This window comes from Coturnix japonica, chromosome 5 (assembly GCF_054131305.1).
Source record: "Coturnix japonica strain WE chromosome 5, WE-NBRP24, whole genome shotgun sequence".
Lineage (NCBI taxonomy): Eukaryota > Metazoa > Chordata > Aves > Galliformes > Phasianidae > Coturnix > Coturnix japonica.
The window spans coordinates 45,934,861-45,948,582 of NC_140667.1; the positions used below are offsets into that span (position 1 = coordinate 45,934,861).

At 37.9% G+C, this 13,722-nt stretch overlaps 1 protein-coding gene across 2 annotated transcripts in view; it reads right to left on the reverse strand.

The window, feature by feature from the left end:
- Positions 1 to 3,285: 3,285 nt before the first annotated feature.
- The window catches only part of SETD3 (SET domain containing 3, actin N3(tau)-histidine methyltransferase), a 52,796-nt gene continuing 42,359 nt past the window's right edge, over positions 3,286 to 13,722 (reverse strand). For both annotated transcript variants that reach the window (XM_015865625.3, XM_085550539.1), the window contains 5 exons: positions 12,290 to 12,364; positions 8,889 to 9,055; positions 8,164 to 8,249; positions 6,399 to 6,559; positions 3,286 to 5,788 (listed from right to left, as the gene is read on the reverse strand). In XM_015865625.3, coding sequence (XP_015721111.2) covers positions 5,345 to 5,788; positions 6,399 to 6,559; positions 8,164 to 8,249; positions 8,889 to 9,055; positions 12,290 to 12,364 — 933 coding nt within the window. In that variant the 3' untranslated portion in view covers positions 3,286 to 5,344. The remainder of the gene's footprint in view (positions 5,789 to 6,398; positions 6,560 to 8,163; positions 8,250 to 8,888; positions 9,056 to 12,289; positions 12,365 to 13,722) is intronic.

Below are 13,722 nucleotides of genomic sequence, written 5' to 3' on the forward strand. Positions count from 1 at the left end.
GCCCATTTTCAAGAAGGAATAAAGTTAAGTGTTCCAGAAATTGGAAAAAATTGAAGCTTGACCTTTATTAAGTGGGTTAATTGTCACAATCTCAGCATGTATGAAATTAATGACCAAAAAGTGGAACTTCAGAGTTTCAGAAGACTAGGTTAATGTCCAAAAAAGTCTAAACTCTGACCTTCTTGACATATGCCAAAAGAAACAGCCACCCTAATAAATTACTACCTGTGCGCAATTATAATAAACCATCCCTAGCATCCAATCACTTGAATTAATTGCTGCAAGGCAGTAGGGCTCTCTTACAGATATTCAAGTTAATCTAAAAATTCCTTTGCAGTTCATATGAGGCTGTTTGTGAATGTTCGCTTCTGTGCAGGGATTCAGTTTCAAAGCACGTTATTCCTACCTTTGGACCACAAATCTGTATATATCACCACTTCTTAGTGCTAAAATTAGGCCTTGGCTGAGTTGCCAGCAGTGCTGAATGTGGTGAACCAAGGAAGAATAAAGCAAAGGGAAATGAATTTGCCTGATACAGGACACCTACATAGATCCCCATTTTCTCTTACAGAGAAGAAACAGAGTCATTTTTTTGTAGGAGCGACAACAAATTGCAGAATGATTAAATCAAACAGAAACCACAAAAAGAAAGGTAAAAAAAATACTCTGCACTGATCCACGTTAAACAACAGCACAACACAAAAGCTACAGATTCGTACCGGGATGGGTTGGTGGGGACAGCCAATATTTCTCCACTGGACAGCAGAGCCTCTACAGAACAGAAACATGATCCCAGCCTGGTACAAAGCAGCAGAAAAAGCACAAAACACCTGCAAGTGCAACAGGGCATGGCGCAGAAACACAGCTACTGTCAGCTGGAGCACAAAGAAACCAGAGCGGGATGGGATGGGCAACCCTACCTCCTCCCTGTTTGGAGGGCAAATAAGTTGCGTTCAGGGATTCAAGATGGCCCATTTTTCAAGAATGATATATGCTTAATATCAAACACAATGTTAAGTGCTTAAGTTCAGTTATCTGAGTCTGCTGGTGTCCCGATCTGTGCATAAATAATGGCAATTCAGCTGGGAAACATGAGTAGGATTTTATTCCCCGTCCTCATGCAGATTTTAACTTTCTGAAGAAGAAAAGTCTCAGCGGGCTGCAGATCTATTCCACCCAAATCCAAGTTTAACTGCTTGAAAGCACAAGTTGTAGCGGCTAGCAGTCCTTGTTTTTCTATGCAACAAAACAGTCCTGTATGCACAAACATGAGTGGGACTAAGCTCTCCCAGTTCAGACACATCATCGTCCAGGTGACCATCCTGAACAAAGCACTGCCATGGAATTCAGTGTTGCTTCCTGTGGCTCTGAGCAATGCTCCTAGAAGGGACTCACGAAGCCCCTCTGTAGCCTCAGCACCGAGCATCATTCCTGCAGCAGCCAAAGGGCACAACCAATATATGCCACTACACAAAACAACTGATTTGGTCATACTTTCAAGCCTATTACAGATAGTCCAGGAGAATGAATACTAGAGCACTGATATTCAGCAGAGGGCTAAAAAAAATAGGTGTTCAGGTTTCTGCTCAGTGCCACAGGACAGGCAATATGGGAAACAGGAAAATGTGAATGTTATGTTTTTCTCTAAATGAATTCACAGAAATAGATTTTACTTGTATCACTGAAGCTTGTGCCATTCATGCTAACTTCATAGCTGCCACCCTTTCAGTTGTAAGATATGCTGAATGCTTGAGTGAATTTAAGGAGAGATAAAACATCCTTTTATGTTGTGTTTTTTTCCTCATAAGTACAACTGAGATTTTTATCTTATTTTAAGCATAAATCTTGCACAATTTCCAAGCCTGCTGCACTTGTTAGGAAATAGATGTGGACACCAGAGAAACACTAAGGAAGCTCTTCAGACCAGTGAGTCACCAACTTCCATGCTGTACTTGGCGCAGTAAGACACCTGAAGAAGGAAGCAGGTGGTAATTATGTGATAGTGATATGATCACGTCTTACTTCCACATGGATTAAAAGTCTTCTTGAGAAAAGGATCGGATGCTGCTTTGTCTGAGTGTTTGGTAAAGTGGTGTCTTGTCTAAACACTCCTGTTTGGCACAGGGTATAAGGAACACTAAAAACTCACTTTTGGTTCAGAAAACCAGGAAAGAACAGTGGATCTGGGGAGCACCTTCAATGCATCAGATTGAAACACAATGTTTTGTCATTTCTTCACATCTTTCCATAAGGTAAGAACTGGCAGCCGCAGGTATTACATGGTTTCTAAACATACAAGTGAGAGAAAAGCAGAATGTGTAACTTAAACCTCTCAGGATACCTTTGATATACCCAAGTTTCATGACTATGATGCTCATTCCTCTGTAAAGGCAAATCAGACTATACAGGTATACAGCTACTGATGAGCTGCACAGATCTACACATATGGCCTTAAAACAACATCCAGCCTCCACCCTACCTCCAAGCTAAAAGGCTCTCGGCTCACAACAACACTTAGCCTATGGTTGAATTCACACACTTCACATCTTTTTTACAAAGAATAGACTGTAGTTCTGTTTCCTGTGTTTTATGACTTCAACAACAGGGCTGGAAGCATCCAGCCCTGCAGTACACAGCCGAAGAAGTTGCAGGTTGTTAGGGAAACGATTCATCATTAGGTAGGTTCATGCAAAATTCAAGAGGTTTATTTTTCCCCTCCCGTTTTGATTTTGGAGAACAGTCTGAGAAATCCAAGCGATGTCTTTCTTGCATGAGTACTTCACATAGACAGCTAAACAGAAGCAAGATTTGGCATTTAGCCTGAGATTAGTGTGAACAGCCTCTTAACCAAACATTATGAAGAAAGTTAACTTAAAAACGCTTTGAAAGGTCTGTTTTCGTGACAGATGGTAATAAGGGCTCATCAGCGCCAATTTTCTTTTTGCTTCCACCTCAATTTTCGAAAGCTGAAGTTTTAGGTTAGTTCTGAAAAACCACCACACGTGTAAAGGAAGAAAAATGCAAATTACAAAATAAAATTACTCACTACTTTTATTGTGTGCAGCGTTTTACTAGATGGCACTAACATCTGAAGAGTAAGAATTTGGCTGGGTGCTTAATAGATCGGTTTCTGTTTACTAGAATCCCCCTTTTAATTGTCAGATATTTCTCCTTTGACCTTCACCTGTGTACCTGGACAGTCACTCCTCTTCCCATACCCCAACAAGATACAGCAGTCAGCAGCAGGTACAGATTGTGTTCGTATAATACACTCACTAGGGAAGATATTGTAGAACTATATTTTATTCAAGAAAACCCACACATCCTGTCCTGTGGTGACCACAGGCTTTGCTAAGCCATAGTTATCAGCAAATACTGGAACAAAATACAGTGTATCAGATTGAATCAAAGCATGTAAATTCCGGATTACAGTTATAGTTTTCAGGAAGGCTAAATTCAGGATTTCATCATAGTACCTACTACAATGTTGTGCAATGTAGCTGGCAGAAACAGAAATGGAATATTGGTCCTAATAAAAAGTGATCAGTAACTACTCTTGTATGACATTTAAACTGTCAAGACAACAATTCATGACATTCTACCAAAGGCAGCATATAGTTACAAAAATACTGGTCCAGCATCTCATTAGTGGTGAAGCGATACCCAAGGTGCAATGGCAACATGCCGTTCTTAGTGAAATATCTCTTTAAAAAACTATTATTATCTTTTGTTTTCCCCACACCTGATACCAGCTGAACACCAAAACTGCTACGACAACCTGAAAGTCACTACCTGTGTGCATTGCACCAGAAATTTATGCAAAAAAATCCCACATTTTTCCAAGTTGTGGTATGAAAGGAGCAAAATGTAATAGAACTATCTAGATGCCAAAAAGACACTTAATTGCAACTGACCTTGGATGAACAGCTTGCAACATTTACTGAACTTTCAACTGCTGTCCAAGCTTCTCCATTCGCTCTGATATCCTGATTTTAAGGGAACATGGGTAAAAGACAAAGTCCTTAATAGTGAGAGGAGAATTAAATCCCTTCATAAACCTCTCCATTCGCTCACAGGTAATTTCGAAGTCAGACCTTGAAATTACCCTTGTCCTGATATTGCACTATGGTAGGATTGTACTGTTTTCAACTGTAAGTTAAAAAGTTGTACGATGGTGACCAAAATTGCTGGAGATGGTAAACTTGGTTAACCTGCAGAGGCATCCAGAGAAATGTGCATCAGAAAGACACACTATAAATGGCAATGTATACCGCAGACTAGGCTTTGGTTTGCACTTGGGCCAAAAATACATTAGCCTACCTGCCATTTCCTTCAAGAAAACAGTGTCAGTGAGCATCTTAAGCAAAAGACGAAGCTGAATAGGATCAGGTAACCATGTCACATTCAGTATTATATCCAACAACAAAGAAATGAAGGAGTAGCAGACAGGAATATTAATCATATTTTCCTTTTAATAATGGTTTAGTCAAAAGTGGAGCTTTGAAAATCTCTAGCTAATTGTGAAAACCTGTAGAAGCTGGGAAGCAACCTCACTTTGAACAGTACATTTTAAAGCTGTGGCTTGGCCTATCTGCTTTCAAACTCTGCAGTAGCACTGCCAACCTTGTAAATAACAACAGCTACCACCTGGAAATAAAAAGTCAGCCTTTAAAAGTTGGTGAATGTCGTATTGTAGCAGCCTAGCTCTGACTGAAGAAGAAAGATGAGATTTTTATACAGTAAACAAAGACAAAGTAAACTGAAATTTTCAGAGATCACTTTAACTGTATACAATTTGGATTCTCATTAACATTTAAAACTACCAATCATAAGGTTGCCACCTTACCTTTTTCTGGACTGGCATACTTAATTTTAAACAGGTTTTCATCAAGTCTCCCAAGTGTCTGATCCTCTTATCCAGTTTTCTGCTGTACTGCTCTCCCACCTTCATGCTGAATACCGAGTCAGTCCTGCCTTCTGCCTTTCTTGGCAGGAGGCAGAGCAAGCTTTTAATTTCGGTAGTCAGAGTGACAGAACAACAAAAGCACAGCAGATAGAAGAGCTTAATTCTTCCCCAGGAAGAAAATACATTTGGTTCAACAAAGGGCTGCAAAATCTTCCAAAGGCACCTCTATCCCCAGTTTTTGCCTGAAAGCAAGATGGCAATCTTAATTGAAAGGGGGTGCTAAACCTTTTTAATAACTTAAAAATTCATTTTTATATAAAGCAGCAAAAACATTTTTCTCTGCAGAAAGAGAAATTTTAACAAAGGAACACACCAACATAAATGCACTGTTCATAAACTTCAGCTAATTTAATTTCACAAGAAAGTCAAATTTTAGGACTATTCTTTAACCTCATCAGTACTTTCTGAAGAAGATTCTTTGGCATCTTCAGTCTCTCTGTTGCTTTCCTCTTTATTTAAATTTCCACTTTCTGATTTGGTCCCATTAAATAGAGAGTTTTCACCATTTACAAACCCATTTTCTGTGACTTCTGCATCCATAGCTTCATCAATCTTTAAGTCCCCCTGCTCTTCCACATCGTCTAGGTTTCTCAAGACAATAGGGAGTCTAGAGTCCGCCACAGTGTTCTCCAACAAGGCAATATTGCTCTCTTCGTATTTAGGAAGTGGAGCTCCATCCTCCATTTGTTTGGTATAGTACTCTCTGCTAGCAGCAGCGCTCTTTACTGCCTTCTCCAAGATCTCTTTTTCACCCAATCGCAGCTTGATAGCCATTGTCGCATGTGAAGTAAGGTCATGGGTCTCCAAGAACGACTTATCATCCTGGTAGAAAAGAAAAAGCAAATTCTTGTTATCAACAACCAACAACGGAAGAAATCCCTTAACTTTTCTCTCTATGCTTTAACAGTAAGTGACAGTAGTTTCTTCATGCTGATGCAAAGGGACATATAGGAATGAGGGGGCCTACATAAAGTTCCAGTGAAATTTGTCACATATCCATAAAGAAGCCAAAAATTCCCCCACATAGGTCAGCCTGCATAACAAGCAAAGTCAGGAGACTTCACAAGCATATGAAATATATATGCTCCATTAAAATATGCCTGCAGTAGTAGCATGTTTCTTTGCAGTTTAGAGAATACAACTAACAGACAAGTTGAAACGGATACCAAATTTTACTTGCAGAGAAAAAGCAAGTAGCCTTTATTTGGTGAATCAAAGAAAAATTACATTAACAAAATTTTCTTTCTTGCAATCTTATTTGATTTTCCTTAGATAATGCAAATATCTTTCTACGCTTTAAAAAGTGCAAAATGAATTGTGTACTACTGTTCAGAGGAAAGTCTGGAAGAAGATGGTGGACAAAAAAATCTCTTCTTACAATCATAATACAAACTATTTCAGATGTTCAAGTTGCATATAATGATAATTTTACCTCCACTGTTGTTTTATAGGTTTTCAAAAGAAGGGATGCTCTGGCTTCCAGGAATGTCCAAAGTTTAACTTCATTGTCCCAGCTAATGGGAAACTCAGAGTTCCCCAGAGTGAAGATTTTATCAATGGCATGCTCGCCTATCAAGTGTTCCTTCAGCTCTTCTGCAATAAGTATAAAAACAATCTGTTAAAAACAATCTTGTCATTCACTTTGTTAGCTGACAAACTGCAGAAAAGTTTATCTTCAAGAGAATAGCTTTGAGCAGCTAAGAAAAAAATGCTTTCCATTGAGAATTATCAAATATGCTGATTAATTCCAGGATTCTTCTCAAAGAGGCAATGGGAAGTCTTGTGGTGAGAAGGGTCCTCTCTGCTCTAAAGTAAGACCTGTTTATTTTAGTATCTCATACACAATGTCATTCTGACAGTGAGATAGGATGTATTATAACTGACAAACTAAATGGAAAGGAATAATTCTTCAAAGAGTTGGGTGAACTTTTTGATAATAAAAGGAACAGGGCAGACTAAATTGCAAACAGTAACAGATTATTTTCCCAGATGTTTTAGAAATCCGTTTCAGCAGCAGAAACTACCTATGGCTGGTCCAAAGAGACACCCATCAGAAACCCTTATAGGGAGTAAGAAATGCTTAATCAGCTTGCTGACATTACATGAATTCTATCAATCTTTAATTACCAAATTTCACTCCTGCAAAGCAGCTACCACAGACTTCAAGTAAAATGCATCACAAACAGCAGAATGATGACTGACATCTACAATATAAATTGCTATGTACTTAAATTTCCACTTGTTTACAAGAGGATTACCAAAGTCAGTATCTTTCTCCTGATGAAATAACTCCTTGCATGTAGTTTACCAATAAACTGACCAGTTTTATGAGGAAGTATTACAGACACATGAGTAATCAAAGCACAATCGTATCTGAGAGGTGCAATTAAGATTTCCACTCATTATATTTCCTTTTCCAAGGCAAAATTAACCCCCATGTAAGATTCATTGCTTGAATTTCTTAAAAAGTTCTAAAGGGTGGACAACAGGATGCAGCGAAGTCATGACACTAAAGAAGGCAACATTTTACAAAAGAAAACAGAGCACATGCAAAAACTTAGCAGCACCAATATTCCCACTGATATTAATTCTGTACCATTTGTACAGCATATCTGACTGCAAGGCAGTTCTCTCACTGTCAATGTAAAAGTTGTATCTGTTTTCTCCGCAAGTCCTTCCAACATAAGAGAAACACTACAAAAATCACTAAATACATAATTTGAATTTAGATTATAACTTGTCAAAGTACTTTAAACACTCAGCTTTGATATCCCTCTTTCACATTTGTCAAACTATACAGAATATTCCAATTCTGTATGTGAATGATTCAGGTAGTAAGACTAATCAGCTACAGTTTTAAGAGTGTAGTAACACCCTAAGTCTCACATGATCTTGTTTTGTGAGAAGTAAAGATCAAGCTCCAAAGCTCATTCACTCAGCAACAGCCTGGGAGATTCAACTGGATCACCTCTTCAGGAGTTCTGAAAGTCTATGCTACTACAATGTTCTTTCAGACAACACTGCCAAAGATTGGGTTTCTCACTGGCTTACAGATGTGCTTGCAACGTCAACTCCAACATATTCCTTTTTCTGATCTTCTGTCTTAATGTTTTATATAAATGTCTACCACTTTCCTGCATAATAAAAACAAACAAACAAAAAAACTGTAAACGTGAGTTATGATTGTTTTATCTTACCTTCATTCATACAAAACACTCGAAGGAAAGCCAGAAGCTGGGCAGAGATTGGAGGTTCAATGGAGTGCAAGGCAAAAACACTAGAACTAACAAAAGAAGCAATCAAACAAGAGAAAATGCAAGTTCTGCAGTTATACCTTTGAACTTATTTAAAAAGACCTTTAAGAACATAATAAATGCAGTGTTACAAAAGTAACTTTAGTTTAAACTGAAGAAAGTCTTTTCTAACCTGTATCTGAAAAGAACAATTACCTCTACAATTTTACACTTGGAATGATTTTTATATGGTTTTCATAATAAATGCATGAAAATGCAATGTTTCATGTCTGCTGCTCCTAACAGTACCCTCTGGACTGAAAAGACTAAAGGAAAATGCTGTGGTTCACATACTGAGCACTACAGTATGTCTGCAAGGGATAGGAAAGAAAGAAAAACCACAGATTACTTCAAATTAATCCTTGCTCTGTTTTTGTTCAAATAGTTATTAAAGCAAAGACTTTTTTCCCTTATATATGGTCCAAATTAGATGGTAATATAGCTTAGAGAACTTCTGTAAATATTATTATAACAATTCTAGTTTATTATACAAACATGAGAAATATTAGACATGAATACTATCACAGAACAGCTTTACGTATACTCTAATGGACATTATATACATTAAAAATGTGGGATTTTTTTTTTTTTTTTTTAGAAAAAGCAACACTATATTGTGTTTTACTTACGTTGGGATACCAGCACGAGCTAAGACCTCTGCCTTCATAGCATACAGCCTGTCACTTTTACTCACACCAAGCTTTATTTTCACTCTGTCATGTGAATTATTATCAAAGAAAAAACCACTGTGGATCACAAATTCAGCGTTTGACCGAGTGCCATAAAAAATGTAAATCTAGAAGGATGAAAAGAAAAGTGAAGGGACAGGAAAAAAGCTTAAGATTAGCTCACAAATCTGACATAATTTGAAAGTTATTTCTTGGAAAAGTTACTATTCACAGTACAAGTTATACTTGGTCATATGAAGAAACGTGCTTTGTTTGACGGTATCGATTCAAATGCTGTACATCACATATATAAACTTCATAACGTCTAGAGGTAGAAGTAAACATATACATGTAACTGAGAAACTGGAAGAAGATAAAAGATTCTTATTCCATACTTCAAAAAAACTGCTTTGTTTCTTACAATCTCATAAAACACTGGTATTTAGAAACAACCTTTCAAAGATCCTACATTGTCATGAGCCAAAAAAACATTCTGAGATAAGGACAACTCATTAAAAAAACACGGATGTTTCTAAGGTCATTTTTTCCCCTTATTCTCAACACAGAGTAATGAAAGAATCAACTTTGGCTTGGTTTTAATGTTACCTAAAGGCACAGGTGTACCAAAGTAAATCATACAGAGAGATAAGTTCCATGTTAAGCCAATATTTCTTCTTGTGCTACAGTCCAAACCCTTTATCTAAAGCAAATGCATTACTTTATTTCATGCACAAAGACCTGTTCCTAAATTTAACCTGCACAAAAATTTAACAAAAAGTGGATAAAAGAAAGGCAGTTCTGCGAAAAGCAGAACAAGAAAAGTTTCTTTTCTTACAGGTGCTTTTGTATCTCATTAATTTCAGTGCCTATAAAGGGCAAAATTCAATTAAGTTTTCTTTCTGTTTGTTACCTGTGGTGGAACAGCATCCAACCGAGATCTGTTTCCTATGCCCAGTAACTGACTTTCCTGAAATACTTACAAGTAGTTAATAAACTTTGATAGCCACCACACTGATAAATTTGGTTAAAAGACATTTAAAACCTATTAAGAGTAATCCATAGCGCTACAAACTCACAGGGCTAAGCTGTATGAAGTCTATGGGACAAGAGGTCTGAGTAGTTGTACTCTTCTGCATCAAGAGGATATTATTCCATTTTCCTTGACAATGGAATCGTCAATCAAAAAATAAAGTTTCAACAGTTACAGAACAACCTGCTAAACTTTAGGATAGGGCAATGCTCTGGACATCTGAAAGTCTGCACTCCTGGCTAGCTGACAGAAAAATGCATGATGTTCTCTTAAGGGCTCAACAACCCTCACAATGCCACTTACTTTCCTAGTTTTCAATTTTAGATTGGAAGTATTTGCCCTAAGCACTAAATGCTTAAATGCTATATCTAATTGTAGTAGACATTATACAATAAGGCAGGCATATAATGAATGAATGACCTGCCTATTGTATGCAAGGGCTAAGTCAGGTCGGCAACCCTCTCCTCCAAGAAGGCCCTTCCAAAAAGTGCTTAGGAAAACCATGGGAAACGAAATGCCAGCGCAAATCTCCTCTTGATTGCAGGAAAGCTGCACAATCAGAAGAAACTCTGGCTCAATTAGTTCAGCAGTCCAGTTCGAAAACTACCGCACTGTATCTCATTAAACTGTCACAGTCACGCATACATTATAGAGTATTCTCTTACACAAGAAGGCAAATTAGGCCATAAGAGATGCTTCTGAATTTGAGGCCAGTGTTTGATAGACTCTGTGGACTCGCTTTTTAGCAGCAAAAGCAGGCACTGTGCACTTTCCCTACTAAAATTGTAAGGAATAACATCTTCACGCTACATTAAAAGACTAACCCATTACATAATGAGAACACTTTAATGACACTGATAGCAGTTAAAATTTGTACAGATTAAAAATAAATAAATAAACAGCAAGTGAAACCACTGAAATAAAATAAAAAGAGAGAACGCCTCTATAATTGAAATTGAGAGAGCAGTCAGAAAGCTATGCAACACGTCTATTGCCAGCTGTGAAAAATCATAAATTGGATCACTTCTGGAAAAAACTGTGGACCCCTTTTAACTCATCACTCTGCTATAGGAAAAACAGCCAATATTTGACTACCATAACAAATTTTAAGATCAACACAAAAAAAATATACAATCACTGTGAACCACAGCATAGCAATGAGGATAAATATACCTCTGGAAAGCCATACTTAAAAAAAATTCATACGTATCTTTGTTCAAAGAGAAGGTACCAATACATAAGGAAAATGAAAATCAAAGGACTATAAAGGGGAAGACTAGCAAAATAATACACTTAAAGGTAGTAACTCAGATACTGAGTTAGAAAACATTTCAGAATGTTTCAAAGGAAGAAGTCTCCTTTTCTTTTTTTGGCCATGCAGACTGCTGTCACACAAGCAGTAGGAAAAATGGAGTGCAGCAGCACTGAGTGTTTATGCTGGCTGCTGACACAGCACAAGAACGCTCCCATCAGAAATTTCCTACAGCCCCAAACCACCACCTTCAATGCATCACTTGACAGACTTAGTTTGAACATTCATTTTTTTTGTTTCTTCACAGTTCTGAAGAGAATACTGGTATCTGAACTGTTCTGTGCATTTTACCAGACTCATTTTTGTTACATTCTGTTTAAGGATGAAGATGTGTATGTGTGCAGGCATGTGAGTGGGAAAGGAACGGAATATATCTTTAGGCTCCTTCCCATTTTCACTAAGCATGATTATGGAAACATGAGTAAAATGACTGACAAGTATACTGCATTTAATCTCCTCTCAGAAACTAACAAGAAAAGTAAAACAACTACATATTCACAGTCTACAACCTGCCAGTGCAGATAAAGTAAGGTTCCAAATCTAAAATATATTTATCTTTGGTCCTTTGGATATGAGTCTTTTATTAATCTTAGCTAGAACACTGCAGTCGGTGTTTGTGAGTTCTGCAGTAGTTCCCAAAAACATGAGGAATCGATGCCCTCTTAAAACTGGGGTGGTTTGGTGATGAAAAATCTTTTATTTAGCAAATCATGTACTTAATTAGCTTGGTAGCATTTTTACACTGAATTAGCTAATAATAATAAAATTCAATTGTAGCAGGGCTTAATCCAAACCACTCTTCTATTATAATTTTATGGGGAGTTTTCAAGTGCCTTTTTTGGTCCAAATTTTAGTAGCAGATTAGCAAAACTGTTGCAGCCAATTAAAATCTCTGAGATCAGCTATCTACTATACAAGTATTGGTACAGACTACCTTTATCAGAGTATCCTTCATTTCCCAGTACAGTTCTGCACAAACCTTCATAGAAGAACTATTATATACACAGCTGTTCATATTACCTGTTCTCCAGCCTTGAAATCTTGAAGTGCTACACATTCACAGCGGTCATCTTCTAAATTGTAGCCTGTAGTGATCTATCCAAGGGAAGAGCAACAAAAGGACCTTTAGCTTTTTTTTCTCTTAATCCATCCCCCCAGGCATCATCCAACTGGAAATACATATTGACTGCAGCATTTATTTCACTACCTGCTATAATACAGATAGTAATAAATGTTTTATGATTTCTAATCAATCTCTTTATAAAATTCTCTCTGAATTGCAGAAATCTAAGAAAGAAAATAACTGGAGTGAATGGAAGACTGTGAGGCAAAGTATGATAGAATCAGAGAATCAAAGAATCATAAAATTGCTTGGCTTAGAACCTGTTAGGGCTCCAACCTCCCTGTCATGGGTGTTGCCACCCACCAGATCAGGCTGCCCAGGGCTCCATCTAAATTGGCTTTAAAGACCACCAGTGATGGGGCATTCACGTTTTCTCTGGGCAGTCTCCTCCAGTGCCTCACCACCCTCTGCGTAAATAATTTTCTCCAAACATATAATGTAAATCTCCCCTCTTTCAGTTTGAAACCATTACCCTTTGTTCGATTGCTATTAGACTGTGTAAAAAGTCTGCCTCCCTCCTGTCGATAAGCTCCCTTTATGTAGTGAAAGGCTGTGATGAGGTCTCCCTGGAGCCTTCTCTTCTTCAGACTGAACAAGCACAGCTCTCTTGACCTCTCTTCATAGAAGAGGTGCTCCAGCCCTCTGATCATCTCCATGGCCTCCTCTGGACCTGCTCCAACAGTTCCACATCTTTCTTGTGGTGGGGCCCCCCTGACGTGGATGCAGTATTCCAGATGGGACCTCATGAGGGCGGAGTAGAGAGGGATAATCACTTCCCTCACTCTGCTGGCCACAGCTGGTAAAGATGTTGAAGAGCACAGGTTCAAAGACAGAAGACAGACTCGTGGGGGATACCACTTGTCCCCTGCTGTCTCCCCTATGTGTTCCATGCTAAAACCAGCTGCTTCTTATAAAGTTCTTGAGCTTTCAGTCGCTCCCACAAGGCCCACAGGAGCCTCTGACAGTTCAACATTCTGTGTTTTATCCTTCAACTACTAGCACGTTTTTGATCTCCCAATGAAAATGGATTAGATAACTGTGGATCTTCAGGGGTTATAATCTTCAGAAAATGATATTTTACATGCAAGTAATCTCTTTATCTAAAGTTTGGTAATATTCTTAACATGCTAAAAGGATTTTTCTTTTAGTAGACAATGGAAGAGGGCAAATTTCTTAACCAACCTGTACTTCTCCAGAACAATAAAGTGTTCACACTACCAAGTAAGGCTATTCTAAAAATGTAATACTCTGACATTACTTTTGAATATTACAAACATACAGACACAGATGCAAACACAAGCTGAAACAGAATCTGCTACACAAACAGAAA